This window comes from Maylandia zebra, linkage group LG14 (genome assembly GCF_041146795.1).
Source record: "Maylandia zebra isolate NMK-2024a linkage group LG14, Mzebra_GT3a, whole genome shotgun sequence".
Classification (NCBI taxonomy): domain Eukaryota; kingdom Metazoa; phylum Chordata; class Actinopteri; order Cichliformes; family Cichlidae; genus Maylandia; species Maylandia zebra.
The window spans coordinates 11508862-11530825 of NC_135180.1; the positions used below are offsets into that span (position 1 = coordinate 11508862).

The 21964-nt window shown below is 40.5% G+C and overlaps 3 protein-coding genes across 8 annotated transcripts in view; 1 reads left to right on the forward strand and 2 right to left on the reverse strand.

Moving 5' to 3' along the window:
* On the reverse strand, window positions 1–10342 carry LOC101471044 (uncharacterized). The gene is made up of 26 exons (XM_076892197.1): window positions 10276–10342; window positions 8835–8949; window positions 8148–8293; window positions 7911–8006; window positions 7329–7400; window positions 5401–5503; window positions 5008–5048; window positions 4612–4683; window positions 4362–4442; window positions 4196–4267; window positions 4008–4094; window positions 3778–3897; window positions 3570–3671; window positions 3352–3468; window positions 3106–3189; window positions 2864–2900; window positions 2720–2760; window positions 2058–2100; window positions 1872–1969; window positions 1663–1761; window positions 1528–1584; window positions 1355–1408; window positions 1149–1256; window positions 949–1041; window positions 766–849; window positions 1–582 (listed from the first exon to the last, which is right to left on the reverse strand). The coding sequence occupies exons 2-26, from the start codon at window positions 8896–8898 to the stop codon at window positions 280–282; spliced, it is 2274 nt and encodes a 757-aa protein (XP_076748312.1). The 5' UTR covers window positions 8899–8949; window positions 10276–10342; the 3' UTR covers window positions 1–279.
* tp53i13 (tumor protein p53 inducible protein 13) lies at window positions 10228–17255 on the forward strand. 2 transcript variants are annotated; one of them, XM_004567013.4, is made up of 10 exons: window positions 10228–10314; window positions 10922–11121; window positions 11285–11362; window positions 11656–11691; window positions 12108–12166; window positions 12870–12948; window positions 14770–14898; window positions 15228–15428; window positions 15545–16535; window positions 16666–17255. In XM_004567013.4, the coding sequence occupies exons 2-10, from the start codon at window positions 11005–11007 to the stop codon at window positions 16770–16772; spliced, it is 1797 nt and encodes a 598-aa protein (XP_004567070.3). In that variant the 5' UTR covers window positions 10228–10314; window positions 10922–11004; the 3' UTR covers window positions 16773–17255. The 2 variants fall into 2 exon arrangements, with proteins under 2 accessions (XP_004567070.3, XP_004567069.3); XM_004567012.4 differs by lacking the exon at window positions 10228–10314 and having other exon boundaries at window positions 10601–11121.
* Window positions 13794–21964, reverse strand: part of git1 (G protein-coupled receptor kinase interacting ArfGAP 1) — a 27360-nt gene continuing 19189 nt past the window's right edge. For 4 of the 5 annotated variants that reach the window (XM_004567017.4, XM_004567016.4, XM_004567014.4 and 1 more), the window contains 2 exons: window positions 21297–21360; window positions 18765–21198 (listed from right to left, as the gene is read on the reverse strand). In XM_004567017.4, coding sequence (XP_004567074.1) covers window positions 20983–21198; window positions 21297–21360 — 280 coding nt within the window. In that variant the 3' untranslated portion in view covers window positions 18765–20982. Of the gene's footprint in view, window positions 15405–18764; window positions 21199–21296; window positions 21361–21964 lie in introns of those variants that run through there. The other variant, XR_191601.3, reaches the window with a different exon arrangement.

Consider the following 21964-nt stretch of genomic DNA (forward strand, 5'->3'; position numbering starts at 1 on the left):
TGAATTCATGCTCTTTTATTTCTCAAACCTTTAACCTGTTGTGATCATAAATTGACATTTCCTCCACCAATTGACAAGTTTACAACTGTCAATTGTAAACTTGTCAATTTTAAAAACACAAATCTTTTCTCTCTAATCAAGCGGTGTATTTATTTTGTAAAATTTACTCCAATGAAATCATGACCCAAGGTAACATCATTAAAGCATTCATGATTACATTTAAGTGCTTCCATTGTGATGTAGGCCAGATTTTGGCTGATAACTAAGATCTATGAAATCTTAATATTGGTAAGGTCTGGGCCCTGACAGCAGATCCTTTGAGGTGAAGTGACTAGTGGAGTGTGTCGTGCTGTCTCCAGTCTTCTTCGGGGTGCCCATCAGGCTCTCCATGTAGCTGGGACGTTTGATTACAAGGGATGGCTTGGTGGCAGCTGAAGAACTCACAGGATGCAGCTTCAAGGCGGGAGATGTAAGAGACACATTGGGAGTATCACTTGGCTTGGAGCTGGCAGAAGGTCCACCACCACCTGAGGCTGAAATGCTGGTTTTAGAGTGGCTGCTTTGCTCACCATCAAGGTGGTCCTGGAAATGAACATTAACAATCCATTTTGAACATTTTTAGATTAAAAGCTTTTTTTGTTGTTTCTATTGATTTCACTTCCCGAGGAGCCAAAACTTCGGTAAAAAAGAATAACACTAAAATTATTATTTGTCATTTTTCTTTCATATAATCTGATGATATTAGCATGTTACAGGTCATTTTACCTGTTCCTCCCTTTTCTCACTCTCCTCCTTTTTATTTTCCTTGTCGCTGTCACTACCAGAGGAGCCTGAACTGGAGCTTGAGTCCTGCTCAGAGAGGAAGCATTAGAAACTCATCAACTCACAAATATGATTACCAAAATGAGCAGAGACACATTTTTTTTCCATCACACAGAGTAGAACTACCTTCTTTTTGTCTTTCTTCTTCTTGTCTTTCTTCTTTTTCTTCTTCTTGTCATCATCACTGCTGGAAGAAGAACCCGAAGAGGAACTGGAATCCTGGGATGTAAATATGATAGTGAGGTCACACAATCATAAGACGGATAGGAACCAGAGTTTTGAAAATATACAAAGGAGGAGGAGGCAGTGAGTCCACTCTTCTTTACCTTTTTCTTGTCTTTCTTCTTCTTTTTCTTCTTATCCTTCTTCTTCTTTTTCTTCTTATCATCATCACTAGAAGAATCACTTGAGGAGCTTGATGAAGAAGAAGAATCCTGGACAAAAAACAAGGAACATATTTCATTTAGAGGAATTACAGTAGCTTATAAATAAATAAAGTCAACCTAAAACCTTAAAGTGGATGGCCCCTCACCTTCTTTTTCTTCTTCTTCTTCTTCTTGTCCTTCTTCTTCTTCTTCTTCTTTTTCTAAATACAAAAAAGAAGACTCAATTTAAATTGTGCAATCTTCTATCTTTCATCATTTTGAGTGCGGCAAATGTGTTTGCAAAGACGAAAATGGCAATATTTGTAGATGTTCTTCTCACCTTGTCATCATCACTATCGGAGGAAGAAGAGGAGCTATCATCAGAAGAGCTAGAATCCTAGAAAGTGCATCAGTCAGTCAGTAACAGAAATACACGATTTTCTGTAAAATATATATTTAGACTTTTTCTAGCCACCTTCTTCTTCTTCTTCTTTGTCTGCTTCTTCTTCTTTTTCTTCTTCTTTTTCTTCTTTTCATCTTCACTATCAGAGGAAGAAGAAGAAGAGCTGGAATCCTGTAAAAGAGTTGAACAATTACAAGTTTAATTTATTATTATTAGTATATATTATTATTAGTAGTAGTACTGTTATTAGAGTTCTGTATGGGTAGCTGACAATCTTTTACCTTTTTCTTTTTCATTTTCTTCTTTTTGTCCTTCTCTTCCCCTCCTCCTTCATCATCACTCAGGTTGCCATCCTCAGGTACTGCCTCTACTCCCCCTGCTAGACAGGAAACATCATTGCCATCAATACCATTGCCAATGCCATCAATGCTATTTGATCTATGTAAGAGCTAGAGAAGCATACATACCAGCCAATGTAGAGGAGACTTTGCAATCGTCTGAAGTTTGAAGCTGTCATGGGAAAGGAAAGTAACTATTATATCTTTTTCTTTCTGTCATGCCTTTCTATATAAAACCAGGACGTGGTCACCATGATGTGACCACTCCTGTTTGTAGGCTCCCTAAAGCACTGAGTCAGCTGTAAACATTTAATTTTTCTCAACATGGGGAGAAACCAAGGACACTGAAAACTCCTGTGGAATCATCTTTTCAATGAAGCAACAAACTCCAGAGCAAGAAAAATTAAACAAAAAAAAAAACTGTAGGTCTTCTGTTAGCCACTTGAGGCTGATCCCAAAAACCTGTCAGCTCCATTAATCTCTCTCAAGCTTTTGTCTCTTGTGCACCGTCATCTTTAGCTATCCCGGTACTTCTTATCTAGGCTAGCAACTTGACAGCCACACAATAAATTTGCACTGAACCATTCTCAGCTTTAACATCTTTTCTGAGTCCAACAGGGCAATCATAATATATAAAAGGAACATCATGCAGTCCTTACTTAAACCTGAAACTGGCAACCGAGAAAAATTATCATGAATAAGTTTGCATCGGCTGTCGCTCTTTTGTTTGCACGTATTGAGTTTGTGCATGCAGGTGTAGTGTGAAAAGTATGCGTGAGCAAATATTTCACCTTGCCAGGAACCTTTTCATCTGGTCCTGGAATCACACCACCTACAAAAATGGAGAAAAGGCAACCAAAAGGATCAACATAATGTAAATGTTTGGCTACTGTGATTTATATTACTGTGCACAAGAGCAAGTAGAAAACACTCACCTGCTGCTGACAGAACAATATCACTCTGCTCTTCATCCTGAAAGAAGACACAGAAGCACACGCACACAGTTAAGCTAAAAAAATAAACTTCACAAACTTTCAAAATGATAAAAGCTGAGTTGTTAGGAATCATTTCCTGATAGTGAAAAGCCAGTGAGAGGGCAAATGTGTTCACTGTGGGCGGGTTATCACAGAGCAACAGGACTGATGCTTTTATTAAACACAAACACAAGTTACTTTACTTTTTTCTCATCGTCCTCCTTCTTCTTGTCCTTTTTCTTTTTCTCCTTGTCACTGTCAGAAGATGAGGATGAAGAGCTGGAATCCTGCATTAAGGAAAAGAAACATCATTCATCTTGTTGTTTAAATAAAGAAATGAAACCCCTATGGTAAGGTTTCTTCTTCATTGTTCATGCCTGGATACTGACTGTATATTTTGTAACGTCATATGAATGTAAGAGGACAACAAACATCCACATCTGTTTTACCTTTTTCTTGTCCTTCTTTTTCTTCTTCTTCTTGTCCTTTTTCTTCTTCTTCTTTTTCTTCTTCTCATCCTCACTATCAGAAGAAGAAGAAGAGGAGGAGCTATTTGAGCTGCAGTCCTGTGGAAAAATGAATATATTTAAAACAAAATATCATCAATGAACTGTGATACAGAAATAGAGAAATTAGTCAGTTGAAAATTAAGAACCTCAGGCATTACCTTCTTCTTTTTCTTCTTCTTGTCCTTTTTCTTCTTCTTTTTCTTCTTGTCATCCTCGCTGTCAGAAGAAGATGAAGAAGAGGAGCTATCTGAGCTGGAGTCCTGTGGAAAAACAAATGTATTTAAAACAAAAAAGTCTTAATGAACTTTTAAACACAAGTGAAATAGAAAGATTAGTCACTTGAAAATTAAGACGCTTGGACAATACCTTCTTCTTTTTCTTTTTCTTGTCCTTGTCCTTTTTCTTCTTCTTTTTTTTCATCTTGTCATCCTCACTGTCAGAAGAGGATGAAGAAGAAGAGCTATCAGAAGACGAGGAGCTGGAGTCCTGTGAAAGGAAAAAATATAGTTAACACACAAAAATCTCTTTAATAAATGAGTTTTAACACAGAAGTAAAATACATTATTCACTTGAAAATTAAGAAACACGGGGAATACCTTCTTCTTTTTCTTCTTCTTCTTGTCTTTTTTCTTCTTCTTTTTCTTCTTGTCATCCTCGCTATCAGAAGAAGAGGAGCTGGAGTCCTGTGAGAAAGGAATAAAAAGTATTCACATAAAATCTATTTCTGTCTGCACATTAACACAGACACATCAGGCAGACAGACACATCATAGTGATGTTCATACCTTCTTCTTCTTCTTTTTCTTCTTCTTCTTCTTGTCATCTTCACTGTCAGAAGATGAAGAAGAGCTGGATTGCTGTGAGAAAGGAATAAAAAGTATTAAGTATAAATCATTCTCTGTCTTTTTCCTCAGAGTTACATACATGTGGTGACAATGGTGAGTTTCACACCTTCTTCTTCTTTTTCTTCTTCTTCTTCTTTTCGTCCTCACTGTCAGATGATGAACTATCAGATGATGAGGAAGAAGATTCCTAGGACAGAGGACGTATAATACATATTCATTAACATAGTCTACCATACCTACCATAGTCTACCTTTGTCTCTGTCATTTGTCATTTATGGTATGTTGAAATTTGATAGTCTTATTAAACAATTAGTCGTCGTAAAATTTGCCAGTTTTGGAGGGGAAATTAAACCCACTTTCTTCTTCTTTTCCTTCTTCTTCTTCTTTTCCTTCTTCTTGTCATCCTCATCATCTGATGAGCTAAAATCCTGAGACAAATAAAAATAAAAATACAATGATAAGTTTGGAATGTTTTGATGTATTGTGCTCTGTTTTTCACACAACCGAGTGGATTGGTGGATCGGTACACAGGACCTATATGATTGATTCAAATTAAGAATTTTTTTCTCTGCTAAACATGTACGGCATGTAAATTATGGTTTGCAATACATTTCTCATGAATCTGATGAAATCCTGATGAAAAAACATGTTGGTCGATTAATAAAGCTGTTCTCTATACCACAGGTGTTACTGGAGCGTCGACCTCTTTAGCAATGCAATGTATAAAATTACAGACTTGAGTTGTTTCTCACCTGACCAAGATCGTCTGCATGTTTTATTTGGCCATTGGAACCTGGTAAGATTGAATGCAACAAAATGCAATGCATTAGTTTAATCATTCTGGAAACAAAAAGACATTTTGTTATGTAAACAGCTGGTCTACTATGATCACAGAATGTGGGGTTGCAGGATGGTTTAGGACATGTTGTTATAAAGGGGATCTAGACACAGCCCCCATTCTGGCTTTGTGAGCTGACCTCAGCACTACTCCACGATAACCCAATGAATGTTCAGTATCTGTTTGTGAACGGCAAATTAAACAAACTAGCCGTTTGATTTAATTGAAATTTCAGGTTCATCGAGCGAACGCTGCAAACCAGAAATCAAGAACAAACTGTCATCGTGAAATAGCGTAGATCACCTACCAGCCTGAGATATGACGACACTGTCGTGGATATACTCTTTCTCCTTGTCTTTTTTCTTCTTCTTTTCCTTCTCCTTTTTCTTCTTCTTCTTTTTCTTTTCATCCTGCCAGGAAACATTGAACAGCAGTTGTTTCGTAAATGCATTTTTATTTCGCGTGTATTCATGCAGTGTTGCATTTGTATTAATGAAAAAGACTCGGGAGAAGGATTCAAAATCAGACATCAAAACCAACTCACAGTATGCACATCCACGCATAACCATGCATGAGCAGTGATGCATGGAAGCATGCACACAATGGATATGTTACTGTATTCTCGTGATAAGACACATAACTTTCTCAGACACAACTCATGGGTAGCTGGATGAGATCCAAAAGATATCATTGTTAATGGGCGTGTTCCTCTCACATAGTTTGTCATTTCAGATCAGGACATTAAAGTCTATCGCCTGTTGAGAAATCATTTCTGCTGCTCTGTATACTTATTTTTGAGACCTTCTACTTCAGTAAGTTAAATAAAGTCACAATAAAGCTCATCAGTTGTTAAGTCCTATCCGAGGTGACCCACTAGGTGGTTAACTGGTTGTTGCTTTGTGTCTTTGACCTTTGTCTTTTTATCTTAAAATCATGCAATAGCAAAATAACTGGCTTTTCCTGAGTCTCCAGTCTTTACACCCACATCATGTCATCATATGACTGCAGTCATCTAAAAGTTGCAAAATTGGAAAACTAGACAAAACTGGAATTGCGAGTCATTGTGTGCTCCTTGAGTTATTTTAAGAGCTGAAATTGACAAGAGCAGGGAGAAGACTGGCGTGCTTATCTATCAGTTTGCTGAGAGACAGGATAAAAATGCAGTTTTTAGATTCAATCCACCCTAAATATTCACTGAACAGACAACATCTTTAGACAGTATCCTCACTGGAGGCAGATACATAATTAAATGGGACAATCAATCCCATGTGAGCCGATTTGAAATTGTGCTTCCAGCCAAGGACTTTGTATAGCTGCTTTTCGTAAGGATTTACATAAACAAAACTGCAAAACTCTCCAAGTGTTTGGAAGGGTATTCACATAAGCAAACATCAATTAATGACTGTAAGCAATGTTGTCATGACTAAGTCATGTAATGGCAGCACCTGGTAAATGACAGGTTAGAGCAGGCATGGAGCTGCAAGGGAGTCGTGTTTTTCTACTTGGTAATAAGCACATACAGAAGCTACATGTGAGCAAGAAAACCCTGGCTTCTCCTAAAACCTGAATCTATTAATAAAGGTGAAAATTCTAATGAAAACAGACCAGTCACATGATCACAGAAATTACACACTTATTCAGATTTATTACATTAGAATTGAAGGCTCTAGATCAGCCATCAATCATTACAACTTACTTCTGTCGAGGGTCTGCTGTTGTGTTTGACTTTGTGTCTCATGTGTCAACATACAGAGAACAAAAGCGCTCTGGACAGCCCTCACAAAACTCTTTTGGATGCCTGACCTTAGCAGGAGCTTTTAAAAAAGGCTCTCAAAGACCCATCACAGGATCTGTGGTTAGGTGTAAATGTGTGTGTCATGCATGTGGGTGTGCGGATAAAACTGCTTTGTCACTTTATCAGCAAAACTACAATTTACCAATAAACACAAAGTGCTCTGCACGGATGCATCAGCAACATTTTGGTGCACACTTTTGCTCACACTGCCTAGTTAAAAATGCCCCAGTGTTACAAGTGGTGTGTGACAAACTGTGACCTCCATATCAAATAGTGGTTGGAAATAACACGAGGCATTCGGTCTGAAAGTTGAAGTGGCTGTTCGAGAAGTGTTTTTCTTCCATGGCTCCACATGTGAAGATCGCATTTATTTCGATTTCTGTTGAACAAATAATTTTCCTCTTGAAACCCTGATCAGCACATGCCAATCTGCAATTTACCTCACTATCACTGTCTGAGGAGCTACTGGAGGAAGATGAAGATGAAGAAGAGGAGGAGGAGGAGCTGGAGCTCTGTTAAGAAAAAAGGAGAATATTAGTGCTTAATTTTACGTACAGAAGTTTATGTAAACAATCTTTTGTTTATGAAACAATACATGAGAAGGAATGAGCCATGGCCAACACGCCCCAGTGAGTTTCTGTCATACGAGGGCAAGTTGTGTCTGTGACTGCATATGGGAGAGGCCCTTCAGGCACTTGGCAACACACATAAAGGAAAACTCCACAAACAAGCACACATGCACACACCTATCCCTGCTATGTCGTTAACCACTTGTGCAAAAAGCGACAGTTGAGCCACACATGGAACAAACGATTCTCTCCTGTTTGGCTGTACTCCACTCCTCTGTAAGAAGCTGTAACTCATGATTTCAGCACCACATGTGCTCCCGTCAGGACAAATCCTTAAGAAAACTGCTGAGTTAACTTAGCAGATACCAGAAAATATTTACAAACAAAAAATTCCAAATACAATCAATACCGTTTTCATCGGCAGTTCACTTTACTGAACTCTGTCACACTTACTTTCTTCTTCTTCTTTTTCACCTTCTTTTTCTTCTTTTCTTTCTTGCCGATACCCTCATCTTCGCTGTCTGGAGAGCTGTCAAGTGAATACATCTCCTGGTAAACACAAGAGAGGAGAAAGTACATGTGTTATCTTCAGTGGGGATATTGAGCCTGTGAACAGAGCTGCTTTAATTGCTTCACTGTCATTAGATAATGGAGAAGTCACAACATGTGTGCTTTGTTTCTCCTGCTCACCTCATCTCCTGTTCCTGCAGGTTTCCCGATCTGAGTCTTGTCTCCCTGCGTCTTGGCCAGCTCCGCAGGCCCTTCTATTTCAGCCGGGGGCTGCGAACCGCCAGAGGGCACCGCTGCAGGCTCGACGCCTGCAGTGTCTCCTCCACCTGCAGTTAAACAATTCAGGTGAGCAGTGTTACAAATATCTGCCTGAAAGACATCAATTTTTCTGAACGCTCAACTAATGAGTAATCTGTATATACAAACATCTGTCTTATCAGCCTATTTTTAACATGCACTTTTAATAAAATATTAAAATAAATAAAAAACACATATGACAGCATCATATGCCAGGACGTCCTTGTTATCCAACTTTCTTAAAAGGACAGCCAGGTTAAAACAAAGAAATTAAAAATCAGTCATCAACACTAAAACTGTGCCTGCATATACTTTATAGTTGGCTATAAATCAGTGAATACTCTAATAATTAACAATTTGGGGAAGTGCCACACCCCTGACAGCAGGAGAAAGGTTTAAAAAGAGCCTGCTGTCTACAAATATGAAGCGGTAGGAGTGCATCAGCTGCAATCTCCCTGCAGCGGTTATTCTGCACATTTAAAAAGGCATTATCCAAAAATAAATACATTTAATCCACACTTTTCAAACTGTAAAAGAAAAAAGAAACAAGCCAGTTAACAAATAGCAAACCTTTGAGGAGGGTGGACTCCATTTCGGTCCAGTTCTCTCCTCTGTCCAGGAGTCCAGGTCTCATCTGACAAAGCCACCTGATCACATTTATAACAAGGTGTGGGTGTGTGGAGCCCTGGGGTGGAGAAACAGGGAGAGCCAAAAGCAGAAACTTCCCCACATCAGTTTCAAAATAAAGGTCACTATAAAAGAAAGTCACCAATCAGTTCTGACTGTTATCTTTTTTTTGTACCCACTACTTATTTTTCACCACGAAAAGTTCACGGCTGTCTTTTAAGAGGATAGCTGATTATCTGATCTAATTCTCTAAATTGTATTTATTTGCCTCAGTCTTATTCAGAAAGCTGCTTACATACATTGTATTTGACTGTCACCATCTGTTTGTGTTAGTTACTTAGCTTGAAAGGCTGGTTTACCTGTGCAAACAGGTGGTGCTAGTTTTATGACTGGAATGTAGCCTGTGGGCATTATCTGCATGAATTAAAACATTTGGAAAGTGTTGCAGAAGGAGGATTACCATTGCTCTAGCAGGTCAAAGCAGGGAATTATCAAAAAAATAATAATAAATGTAACTATCCATGATTCCAAAATGTAGGAATAGGTTTAGGGGAATAAAGCTCTTTGCCTTTAATGTGGAGCATTAAAGGAAAAAATAGAAAGAGAGAGAGAAGGGATTTAATCATGTTGCTGCTATGTCGCCTCCTAGAGGAGGATCATGGTTAACTTAAAACCACAACATTCTGCTAAGCAGGGGTGTTCCTGGGCCACATACAATCTTTTTGATCTGGAGTGAGAAAAATAAAAATAAACTGAGAAACTTTATTTAAAAAGGAAGGATTTGTGTTATTAAAATTTTATTAAAGTGCAACAAAGTGCATTCTGAAGATGTTTAAATGCTTAGAAAAACTAAAACCATGAGTCCAAATGCAATTTGCCCCATTCAAAGTTTTGCCAAATGCTAGAATGCAGTAAAATGCAATAGTGCTTTCCGAAAGTCTTTCAAAGGTTTTTTTCCCACCCATTTTCAGTCCAGTTCTTGTACAGACCCTTTTTAGAAGTTTCTTTTTAAACCCACTTAACGCTGAGCTGTGAATTATTCAAGCATAAAAAATGTACCTGAGCATTTAATGCCCTTCAAGAGGCCCGGAGAAGAATAGGCAATGTAAGAAATGACAAGAAAGCTTGGCTAAGAGAGTTCAGGCTGTTGTAAAGAATAAAAGTGTTCATCTTAAATATTGACTTTCATATATGTTATTATCATACAAAGTCTTTTTGCCTTATATACTTTTTTTCCATGCATATTTGCACATCTTCAATAAACCAATAAAGTGAGACGTGGCTCAGAGAACTGTAAGGACTTTACTGCAATTTTCACACTTTGCAGTTAGTCAGCGGGACAACACAGGCCCTTTCACTGGTCCCCGAGCCGCGTGTTTGATACCTCTGAATCTGTTTCTTCGTCGCTTCCGTAGTACAACTGGTCAGTGAAGTTAGCTAAAAAGGCTACAGGCTTGAGATCCGGAAATGGGGGCTTAAATAAGAGCGAAATGAAGTCCCACAATACCACTTGAAGATTAAAAAATAATAATCAAAATGCATTATATATATATATATATATATATATATATATATATATATATATATATATATATATATATATATATATATATATATATATATTTATTTATTTATTTATTTATTTATTTATTTTTAATTCCTCTTGAATACAACTAATATGTGGAAAGAGAAGCAACTTTAGGTAAGGTCAACGGTCAACGGAAGACAGCAGGTTTATTTTGAAATTTATCCGGAAGAAGTTACGGCGTGTAGCTGTATCTTAGGTTGTATACCAAACTCTGGCGAAGGATAGAAATACGCTTTCTTTTATTTACGTTTTTTGTGTTTTAAATCACGAGTTTGTCAGTCTAGTTTAACTTCATAATGTAGAGGAGCTAGCTAACGCTCGTTTGCTAGCGGAAAGCCGGCACAGAGGGACGGTTACTTTGTTGACCCTCATCCGCACGTCTTACCGCTCTTTGGTCATGTTTCTGTACCCAACACATTTTCTGTTTTGGGGCATTTTAAAGGGTCACTTCTTCGGCCACTCTGTACGTGGAGGACCTACGGTGCGCTATGGCTTCTAGCTAAACTCGACTGACTGGTCGTCGTCATGCCGAGAGAAGCGACGTCCGCTCCGCTGACGGTGACTGTGCTGGCAGTGCTGTGGGTCAGTGTGGGTCGGTGCCATGTCTTCGGATCTCTGGGGCAAGGATGTGATAATGGAAAGGTAACAGTCTCACTACCTGTGTGTGTCTGCTGGTGTAAATAAAATCCATGTTTTAAGTCATATGGTTTATAACCTAGTATTGGTGATTAAAATGCACTTATTTTACGTGTGTGTGTGTGTGTGTGTGTGTGTGTGTGTGTGTGTGTGTGTGTGTGTGAGATAGCTCTCTTTGGAGAGGGACCTGCCTGCGGATGCTGTTTATTGGGACTGTGCTGCGTCTGCATGGCCAGAGTTTACTCAGGTAAACATGGAAATTCATACACCTTAGTCTAACAAATTACCACCATAATCACTGTGGCTCATATGGGAGGGGTGTGGTGCACTTACACCGGTTGCCAGGAAATGCAAACAATCATATGAATGAGACTGTTGTGATAAACCCTGCACACACAGCAAATGAGCTGTGTGTGCAAATTCGACCCACTTCGAATCACCTTGCGGCTTCACACTGTTACATATGTAACAGTGTGTAGTTAGTTGTTGGGGTTGCTTTGTTCCCAGATTACAAGTGTTCCTTCTAATTCCTCTTTTCAGAGACTTCCGAGTATTGACACAGCGTACAATCCTGAGGTGAGTAAACACCAGGCAGTTTACTTAAGAATCTCATATCTGGACTTTTTACGCAACCTTTGGCCCTCTAAACATAAAGCATGACTTGGTTATCTCCTAAAATCAAAGTGCAACTGGATAACACTTCAAACAAGTCCCATTCACAGTTCACTAAATTTGAACCCAATTCATTCTTTTATTTTCTTAACCATTTTTTCCTCATGTACTGTCCTGAGGGAGCTGAAGCCTCTCGCAGCTGACATTTGAAACCAGTACATGTATTAGCTCAAAAGCTTTACCAAGCAAGTGTGTTAGTTGCAACAAGATTCAGTTTGAGTTAACCAAACCAGCTTTTTTGCTTAGTAAAAGTAATTTGTGTGAAATTTACTAGAAGCTAACTAAGTGTTTGTCTTGTGTGCTTGATGTTTTCATTTCAGCCAGCTAGGCAGATATGCATGGATAAATCTATCTCCTACTATCACCGCATTCCTAACAGGTGAGTGTACAGGTTGATGAGTAAGTTCACTAGAGCTGCAGAATACCTTACTGGATGGCCATACAATTATTTCTGTTTTTACAAAGAGCTGACAGATACACAAGCTTAGTATTGTTACAAAAAGCATTGTTTTATTACATTAAAGCAAGCAACACACTGGTCACTTTATGTGGTACACATTGGTAATACCGAGTTTGACCTCTTTTGGCTTCAGAACTACCTTAATTCTCTAGAATGGTGTAGATTCAACAAGGTGCTGCACACGTTCCTCAGTATTTGGTCCATATAGACATGATAGCATCACACAGTTGCTATAGATTTTTCAACTGAACATCAGTGTGTTGGCTCTCTTGTTCCAACACTGTATTTTTTCATCTGTAGGCATGAAAAGATCAAGAAAAATATTGAAGAAAAAAATCCTGATTGAGGTTGTCATAATTCATGCATGACAGGGTTAAATAACAATAATTACAACGAAACATGTCATACATATATAGTAACATTAAACGACCAGTGGGTGGCAGGGTATGGAGTGACACATCAGTGTCCAATGTAGTGGTTTATGTGCAATTATACCATCAACACTGACACAAATACAAGTAAACAGCCTTTGAAAGGTGTCCACTAGTGACCACTATGCGTGAAAGGGTTAAGGCTTTTGAAGACATTAACCTGTGTTTCTGTGTCGGTGTTTGTGTTGCAGTGGAGCATACAGACCAATAGGAGCAGAGAGCGGAGAGTACGTGTACTGTCCTCCTCAGCGGTGGCTCAATAACTTGCAGGTTAGTTGCACTATTGCACATGGTTTGCTGCTGCCTCTGCCTTTGTATCTTCTGAAACATCAGTTTGTCTGTTCATTGGAGCGATATGTGCATCATGTGTATTCTGTGTAAACTGAGCCTTTTTGCAGTACTTTCAGGACATGTGTTTTTCAGCACTCAGTCACATCCACCTTGAGGCCATACTTTATTGATTGACTTACTTTTTTCCCCCCTCCGCTAGTGTATTGCGTTTAAGCTTATAGTAACAACCTGTTAATTTGGGGGGCGCATTTTCAGTTAGTTTGCAAAACTGTTTTAACAACAAGCAGCGGATCACTTAGAACCAACAGTTAGGAAACCTTTATTCTCACCTCACTGAACTACAACAAAATTATGGGTATCACTGTTTTGTGCATTAAAGTTCATTAAAGCACACAGTACTCCATAACTCACAGCTATACAAATACTAGCGTTTAACAACTAACAGAGTAACTTTATACTGCTAAATAAAAACCACCCTAAACACACCTCCCTATGGTTAATCATCATCACCGTGACAGTGCACTCGTAGTGTTATACAGTGTGCGTTCTTTTTGTGTTTTTAATTCTAGCCCTGTGTGTATTAACATTAAAAAAGGGGGGATTGCTGACAGCAATAAAAAAACCTGGACACACATACTGGTAGCAGAACAGCATTTTCTACAAGGGAGGAGCTAACTGTAAAATGAGAGAAAATGCAGAGTTTTTAGATAAAGTGTTTTGACCTGTCAATGTGGCGAAGGCATCCTGTACCTTTAGCAGAAAAACAGTCCCAAAGCATAAAGTTTCCACCTCTGTGCTTGACTGTGGGGATGGTGATCTTTGGCTCAGGATCAAAACTCTTCGCATTTAATAGAAGGAAACTGTCATTTTGTCATGAAGCATTTATAGCCATACCATGAATAACAATAGCAGGACTGGAGTATTTCTTTGTTTTTCGTTCCTCGATCCATCCTTTTCTTAATCTAGGTTAGGGTATTATACATTCATAACTATGGCCAATTTAAAATCACCCATTAACAAAACAAGCACGTTTCAGCATTTACTTATTTAACTTTTTTAATCACAGCAAACATTTTTAATTGTAACAGTATGGAAAATGTGTATAGTTTGTACGGCCCGCACCAAACAGGTGGCCTCTCCTAAAAGGAAGGCAGCCACCATTATTACACCTGTGCCTTCTCTATGGTGACAAGTAAAAATGTGTAGTGGGAAGGTCAGTCGCCTACCTGTTTTTGGTTTCTGCTTTAGGAAGGAACGCTTGTAAAATCCGAATACAGTAGATAAAAGCACAGAGGAATCGGGCGTTGACAGTAGAACACACACCTAATTCTTGAGTTACAAATTAGCCTTTATAAGATTCCAAGCTGAAACTCATGTTCATATCAAACTGCAGTCGAGACACGGTGTGTAGTTTTAAGTGCAGCTTAAGAGTAAACCAGGCAAGTGTACCAGCAGTTATTTTCTATGTGTTTGGACCCTTGGTAGGAGGGTTGACACAGACTATGAATTTTCCTTGAAAGTCACAGATTTGGCCTCCTGCAGTAATATGCCAGCATATAATGTGGATCACAGCTAGTTCTCGGCTATCGTTCTCCACAGAGAGAACATCGACCAATAGGAATAGTTTTTTTTTTTTTTAAAGCAACATTAGAAGGACTAATCAGAAAATGTTATGTTGATACAATGTTTATGTTGTTATAAGCACTTGAGTACATAGATGTTAATTAATCATAGAATGCTGCAGTAATGGTGGATAATGGGGAGATTCTGGTCACACGTGCGGTGTTCTGTGTTTTGTAGCGTGGAGCGGCGGTTTTGCTCTACCATCCGTGTGCACCACCTCGCGAGCGTCAGATCCTGTCCGACTTGGCTCGCTCCTGTCTGCAGTCCTACATCTTGACCCCACACCCACAGCTCAATAAACACATGGTAAGAAACACTTTCATCAACCTTTGTTTTCATCAGAATTTGTTGGATTTCTGGGATGTTAAACACGGATGCTTGTTAGATTTAATACCATTTCAGATTGGAACTCAGGATCTCGGAGAGAGACAAGATGCAAAAGCATTGTTTGCTTTAAGAAGACTGTTGAGGGTGTTGTCCTGTCATTGAACTGTCAGTTATTCGTTAAAAAGGGCCTTTTTAAGAGCACTCAGGCAGATGGTCTTGTACTTCATGGCATCATGAAGTACAAGATAAGTTTTTAGCCTCTGGGAGAAAGGAAATTTACCGAATGTGTTTCTCTGCTCTGTGCTCAGCCTGTAGCTTTTGTGTCCTGGGGTCGCACCTTGGAGCTGTCCACCGCCGCGTCTTTAGACCTCTGTGATTGGCTGGAGGTCAATCACAGAGGTCAGACTTCAAGAAAAGAGTCTGATGGTGTGACGCAGATGAGGAAGTATGCCCTGCTGCTGACCTGGTCAGCAGAGCTGCATCAGCTAGAACAAACAACAAAAATGAAGGTTAGGAAACATGACTCAGGATTGAGCTAGCTTTGTTGAGTTGTGTGATGTTTTTTAACGTACAGACTAGTAAATAAATGAGTAATTTCAGTTGTCTGATATAACTAACATTGCAGAATTCCCTGAGGCAGTGTTGTGAGCGGACCATCTATTCTCTGTTAAGCGGAGCTACAGAGGCTGAACTAGAGCACAGCGTGAAGACCGAACGCTCAAAACAAACAAAAGTGGGAAGCAAAACCAGGCAGATGAGAGCTGCCCTGAAAGTTGTTGACAGCAATGAGAGCAATAACACTATGGCAAATGTCTCCAGAACTGTTCCTCAGCGGTCAGGAGATGGTCAGAATAACAGCAGCACGCTTGGATCATCAGCAGATCAGAGGAAACCTTTTGATCTTTCTAGCTCCAGAGAAGCTCCTCAGGTTCCAACTCAAGCCTCTAAACCCAGGCTCACAGCTCCCTTGGCCTTAAATATCTCTGAGACAGAAGCTCAGAAAGGCCTCAGAAAACTGAACCACTCTCCTGTTTCTGCACATGGTGTGAGCAGTAAACGCACCTTTACCGACAGGCCTGAAGCCCTGATTCTCAAGGAAACAGACTCTATTAAACACAATACCAAAGTGGACAAGTCTAAAGAGAAAATCTTCGACTCATCTGACGGCAACATGGAGGATAATGAAGTGGTAGATGTAAAGGAGAGAGAGCTGGAGCATACGCAGATCCAATGCGCCCCAGGATCTCACCAAAAAAGTGAAAGCACTGGCTCCGACTCTGTGCCTAAACCCCAGTCAGAGGCTCAGGCACAACAGCATCCACAGACAGCCAGCCACAGCCAGCCTATCAGCCGTGACTGCAACAGCTGCGCACCAGGTGAACACTGTGACTGTGTCAAGGCCTCGGGATCAGAGGCCCAAGCTGCTGCTGCTGTTGTATATAGAGAGCTGCAAAGGACCCCGAGGACGGACGAAGCGGCGTGGGCAGCAGCGGCACTAGGCTTCCTGCTGGTTCTCCTGACTCTGTCAGTGCTTCACACTCGTCTGTACCGCCACTGGAGGATCACGCCAAGCCTTTACTGGCACAACCCAAGCGACGACTATGACAGCGTTGCAGGTAACGTCATCAGGGATGAAGAATAGAGCTGTTATGCCCTAATTAAATTAGAATTTTTCTGAAAGATACACATTCTCGTTTAGGTGGAGCTTACAAGCCAAGCTTATTCCTGTTATGTTTTTTCTTCCAGATGTGATCCGCAGAAGGTTGCGAATTGCAAAGAGAAGGCAGAAAAGGGGCAGAAGGCAAGAATGCGTTCTCCTGCCGAGCTCCTCCAGCTCAGATGAATGTCCGTAGAACTGAAAGAAACACCCCCAACACTGTTTGGGAAGAGGGGACCTGAAGGAAAAGAAAAAGGGTGTGTTATGTATGTTGGACTCGTCTTACATGTAGCTGTCTTACACCTACGGTGTGCAGTTTATCTGAGAGAACCTAAATGTTGTAAATTACGCACACTATAACAGCCCTACAACCACAATGAACAGGCTCATAGGAATTTGACAGAGGACCCACCATGTCATATTTTTAACATGTGAATATTTTTTTAATTGAAAGGACAAAAATGTTTTATCCAAAAGAACGGTTAACTTATAACCAGCCAGAAATGTAAGTTGCTGTTGTAAGCAACGCTATGTTTGTGTTGTCATACAAACATGTGAATAGCTGCATTCTGGAGATGTGATTGTGTGATTTGTAAAGAGTGAGTCTACAGGTACTTTGATTAAAATTAAAACTGTAAAGTTAGAACATCCAGATCAGTAATGGATGTGTGTGGGGGGGGGAAACAAAATGATCCGGTCTTTTTGAAGGAGGAGGAGAAGAGAACGTGAGTTGAACTGTGATGATCCAGAGCACAATGGAAGGCAGAGTGAAAAGTTTTTGCTGAATGATCTCAAATGTACTTTTGCAGTAAGAAAAAGAAATGCAGGCAAACCCTGGACAATTAAATTGTTTTATTATTTTATTACAAATGTACAGCTTATGAGTTTCCATTACGATTGACCTTTTTAAGTCGTTGTTTTCCCTACTTTACAGTTCTTAATTGTCTTCTGTTAAAAGATAACTCTCCCATCTCCCAAACTGTCGAGCTGTGAAGACACACAGGAATGCGACAGCACAGGCTACAGTGCACTGTCAGGGCTGAGAATCTGATGTGTGTGTGCATGTGTGTGTGTGTGTGTGTGTGTTAAAGTCTGGCTGAAGAGTCAATGTTTGTACCTGTGCATGGCTTGGTCCAACCGATAAGGGTGAGTGTCTGATGTTGTCTATGTGCTAAATTCTGAACAGAATGAAGGCATATAAAGTCTGCAAAGTGTGACAAAACTGACACAAGCATTAAACATTCACACTAGAGGCACCCTATGTAGTGTCCACTAACTCAGAGGAGGACTGGGCCATGTGCGTTTTTAAGACCCCCCCCCCCCTCCTCGTGATCTTTTGAGATGACTGTAGTGTTAAGCCCAAGTGTGCTTCAGACCATACCCCCACCCATATTTCCATATGCCAACTCCAATCCTGCACCCAATGTACTTGAGCTAAGACCTTTGGGAGAGTGCAGTAAATACTGCAGATCCTACGTCATCCAGCAGGTGTTTTGAAAAATAGTGCAACTAAGATCAAATGAGACACGTTGTCATTCCCATCTTCCCATGGATACGAGCAGGATCGTTAATATGTACTATATGACTACATAGTAACACCACACCGTAACCTCAAAACATTCGAACAACTGCAAGTACATCAGGTGCCGAGACTTAAGAGGTGAGCAAGGACTTGGTGAACAGAGGTCATGGCCTGAAGCCCATTTAGGCCAACAAATATATAAATATCTCACAAACAAAAACTACAGCTTAATATAAAATATAGCATGAAAAATATACGTTCATATATATATTTTTATATATATATATATGGCTCTAGACTAAAACATGGGCAATCATGATTAAAGGGGACACGTTTTCCTTGCTGGCCCCCTGTGTGTGTTGGTGTGTGTGTGTGTGTATAAGTGTGGTAGTATTTCTGTTGTATCAGCAGTCAGTACGAGATCACCGCAACTCAGCCAGTCATACAAGAGATGATGATGACGATGTGCAAAGGCATTCAATATTAAACAATGATACATTTCAAGAGTTTTTCAACGCACAGTCCAAGTTTCCCTCCCATGCAGAGACATGTGTGCAACTATGTCAAAGACTGAGGGGACATGGACTGAAATCCCACGTAGTGATCAGAGTAAAAGATTTAAAAAATATATATATAAACCATAAAATATTGGGTGGGTGGGGGGGGGGGGGGGGGGAGTGGACAGAAATGATGAGGCATTACCTCAAGGTGTTTGGAGCCGATTTGTCATCTTGTGGGGAAAAACAAAAAGGCAGCAATACAAGACAAACTGAGATGCGACTGTAGTTTGATCCTTCAGTGTTTCAGGTGAGTAACTGAACGCTGAGATTACACAAAAGAGCGAGGTGAGGAAATCTCTCTGTTACTGAGGAAACCAGCTGCGGGAGCACTGGTGAAGGTTTTAGAGTAGAATCTTAACTTTAAAAAAGGAAAAGGGAGAGAGAGAGAGAGAAAAAAAAAAAGAGGACAGTCCTCCCAGAAGTTCCCAACGTGTTTACAGATATGACCATTTTTGTTCGGCACAGTACGCGACTGACATAAGTCGGTTGAACTGCACTGAGTTTTGTTCCCAACGCTGTCTGCAGAAAGGCAGATGGCTAAAAAGAGACAACTTCTGTGGCCCAGATCAGCAGGCTGTGACAGAAAACTGCTCGCAGGCTTCCACAGAAGCTTGTCAAACAGTCTCAAGGGTAAAAAAAACAAACAAAAAAAACAACAACATAATAATACTTGGCAAACTAAATCAAGTGCACCTCAGAATGATATCTGTGATCCTGGTTGCCAGATCTGGTGCTTTTGTTTTTTCTCCACAGGTCTACTTTTAAAGCTCAACTCCCAACACACCAGTGTGTCCGCTTAATGACACTCAACAGTTACCAAGTAAAGCACCCGTGCCACATAAGCACTTTTTGAGGAAGACTGGGGCTTAATCCTCCATGTGGAAACCAGATGTTCTTATTATTCTGCTTGGCACTGCGAAAAAATGATTACGAAGGTGATTCTGAGATGATTCCACTGGCTCTGGTAATGAGGCGAACAGTAAGAGAAATCAAGCGCAAAGAAAGAGAGGGGGGAAAAAGACAGCTGAGGACATGAAGGAGGAGCAGTTGAGATCCTGGTCCTGTCATAATACACCATGCCTTTGGCAACCGTTCAACACCCCACAGCCATAAGATGTATATATCACATGAAGGAAAATGTAATAAAAACTCAACTGTCTTTGAAAAGGAGCGCTTGAGAAATGTCGAGGACCTTTTTTTCACAGGCTGATTCGTGTGTTTGTTTGTTTGTGTGCATGTAGACTTAAATCCCAGTAAGAGGTTAACACATACTCCCACCTGTCTCCATATTCAACTAAATGAGACAAGAAAAAAAAAAACATACATAAAATAAAAAATGACAGTCAGTAAAATTATCAATACAAAGCAAAAACAATAGGCAAGAAAAACAACAACAACAATAAATCACAATTATTCCAGTGTAAGGGTTTTTGTTTCTGTAAGTCAGTAAAAAAAAAAAAAAAAAAGTATTTCTGTCAGACCAAACAGACCTGCACATTCAAAAGGCAAAAAGAGGAGAGGAAAGAAAGGAAAACATGCCAGATCATGCTGTGTACCACCAAAAGAAAGGGAAGGTGATGGGTTTAATAAAAAGAAAAAAAGAAAAAAAAAAAAGCTGGAGCCCCTCCTGTAAATGCTTACCCCCATGTGGAAGGAAGTGTGGGAATCAGACTGAGTGGGCTGCAGGTCCTTCTCTGCACCGGACGCTCATCCAGCCTGGGACAGCGTGGGGGTGCGGGGTCCCTCTTCTTTAGAGAGAGGAAAGAAGAGGAGGAAGGACAACCCGATTCCTCGTAAGGACGGAGGGACGGCGATGGCGTGGAGGCTGTTCTATCTACTTCTCTCTCGGAGCATACGCTGCCTCCCTCCCGAAGCGGGAGAAGGAGGGACGATGAGTTACAAGTGAGAATAAATAAAGCAGTCTATGACACGTATGCTCGTCACAGTTTGAGCAGTTTATGGTACACATCCCATTCCAACAGTCTGCTAAGGTCCCTGCGGGCTGTGGTTCCCGTGTTGGCTCCTTCCTTTCGTCCTTCCCTACTTTCGCTTCCACGCCTGTGGAATTTTTTTCCATTCACTGTAGTGTTTCTATCATACAAACGTCCTCTGCTTTGCTTCCATCCAAATCCCTTCCTTTCTCTTTTCTCTTCCTCATGTCAGCCTTGCTCCCCCGTCACTTCAATTCCTTACCCTTCATCTTGTAGTGTGATCGTACTCCCCTCCCACCCCCTGCCCCTCCCTCTTTCTCCCTCTCCTGGAAGCCCCCTCCCATCCCACTTTAAACCGCACATGCACTGATCCTCTCTCTTTCTTTTGTCGGGTCACTGTTTCTTCTCACGAGTGGTGATTGTGACCAGTTGCTTGGCAGCCTTGGCGATGTCGTAGGCGCACTGGATGACCTGCTGAGTGAGAAGCTGGTAGTCTACTGCAGGAGCGCCAGGCTCCGAAGGCGCCGCCTTACGGCACTCCACCTGCAGTCGTGAGGCACTGGAAGCCAACAGGCGGAGAGAACAGTGGACTGCATCCAGTGCTGGTCGCTGCAGACAGATGGAAGCAATCAAAAAAGAAAAAAGAAGATGTAGATGTAGATGAGAGACACAGTGTGAGAAATAAAACATAAGGACGGGGCACTTACTTTGGGGAAGAGTGAAGCCATCTCTGTGACAGCAGAGTGGATCTTCTCAGAACACGGCACAAAACTGAAAAGAGAAGTGATTCTTTAACTGAAGAGTCAAATGAGTCAAGAACTGTGCAACAGCACTAATGCAGGTGAGCAGGCGAGGTTCCTGCAACGACTCCTGTGGTAAAGAGGGAGCTGGTGTCCAGGAAGCAAAGTTTATCAAACTGGGAGTTTGAGTGACTCACGTTAAAGGTGGGTAAAAAAAGAAAAAGTCACACAGCAAATCTTTAATTTTTAACGAGATTTAAATCGATTTCTTAACACCAGCCATATTTATCAATAGAAAGGTTTAGTGTGCTGTAATTAAATAAAACAAAAGAGTTGAAACTGAGGAGAAACACTGCATTAGCCTCAAACTACAATAACTGCATTCTTTCCTTATTACACCTATCGTCATTGGCCCTTGGTAGCCCTGGTGACCGTAAGTATGAGACTGCAAATACAAGCACCCACAACATTCTGAAGAGATTATATTTCTTATGTGGCTTCCTCTAGTAAAAGCTGGAAAATATTGCTAGCGTAACAGTTCAGCCTACTGCTGCTGGAGTTAACAACTACATTCTCACTGTGCAGCTGTCGACTATCATTCACATCAGAGTTTACCATTTAAAAATGGAGATTAA

What these genes read in the sequence shown, in the direction of transcription:
- LOC101471044 (XM_076892197.1), bottom strand. Translation starts at nt 8,898, where the DNA reads ATGAGACCTGGACTCCTGGACAGAGGAGAGAACTGGACCGAAATGGAG. An exon ending in TGTCGTCATATCTCAGGCTG is followed by an intron (nt 5,049 to 5,400) that starts GTAGGTGATCTA and finishes CAATCTTACCAG; the next exon opens with GTTCCAATGGCCAAATAAAA. An exon ending in AGAAGAAGAAGAAAAAGAAG is followed by an intron (nt 1,257 to 1,354) that starts GTGAGGGGCCAT and finishes TTTTTTGTCCAG; the next exon opens with GATTCTTCTTCTTCATCAAG.
- tp53i13 (XM_004567013.4), top strand. Translation starts at nt 11,005, where the DNA reads ATGCCGAGAGAAGCGACGTCCGCTCCGCTGACGGTGACTGTGCTGGCA. An exon ending in CACAGCTCAATAAACACATG is followed by an intron (nt 14,899 to 15,227) that starts GTAAGAAACACT and finishes CTCTGTGCTCAG; the next exon opens with CCTGTAGCTTTTGTGTCCTG. An exon ending in CGACTATGACAGCGTTGCAG is followed by an intron (nt 16,536 to 16,665) that starts GTAACGTCATCA and finishes TTTTTCTTCCAG; the next exon opens with ATGTGATCCGCAGAAGGTTG.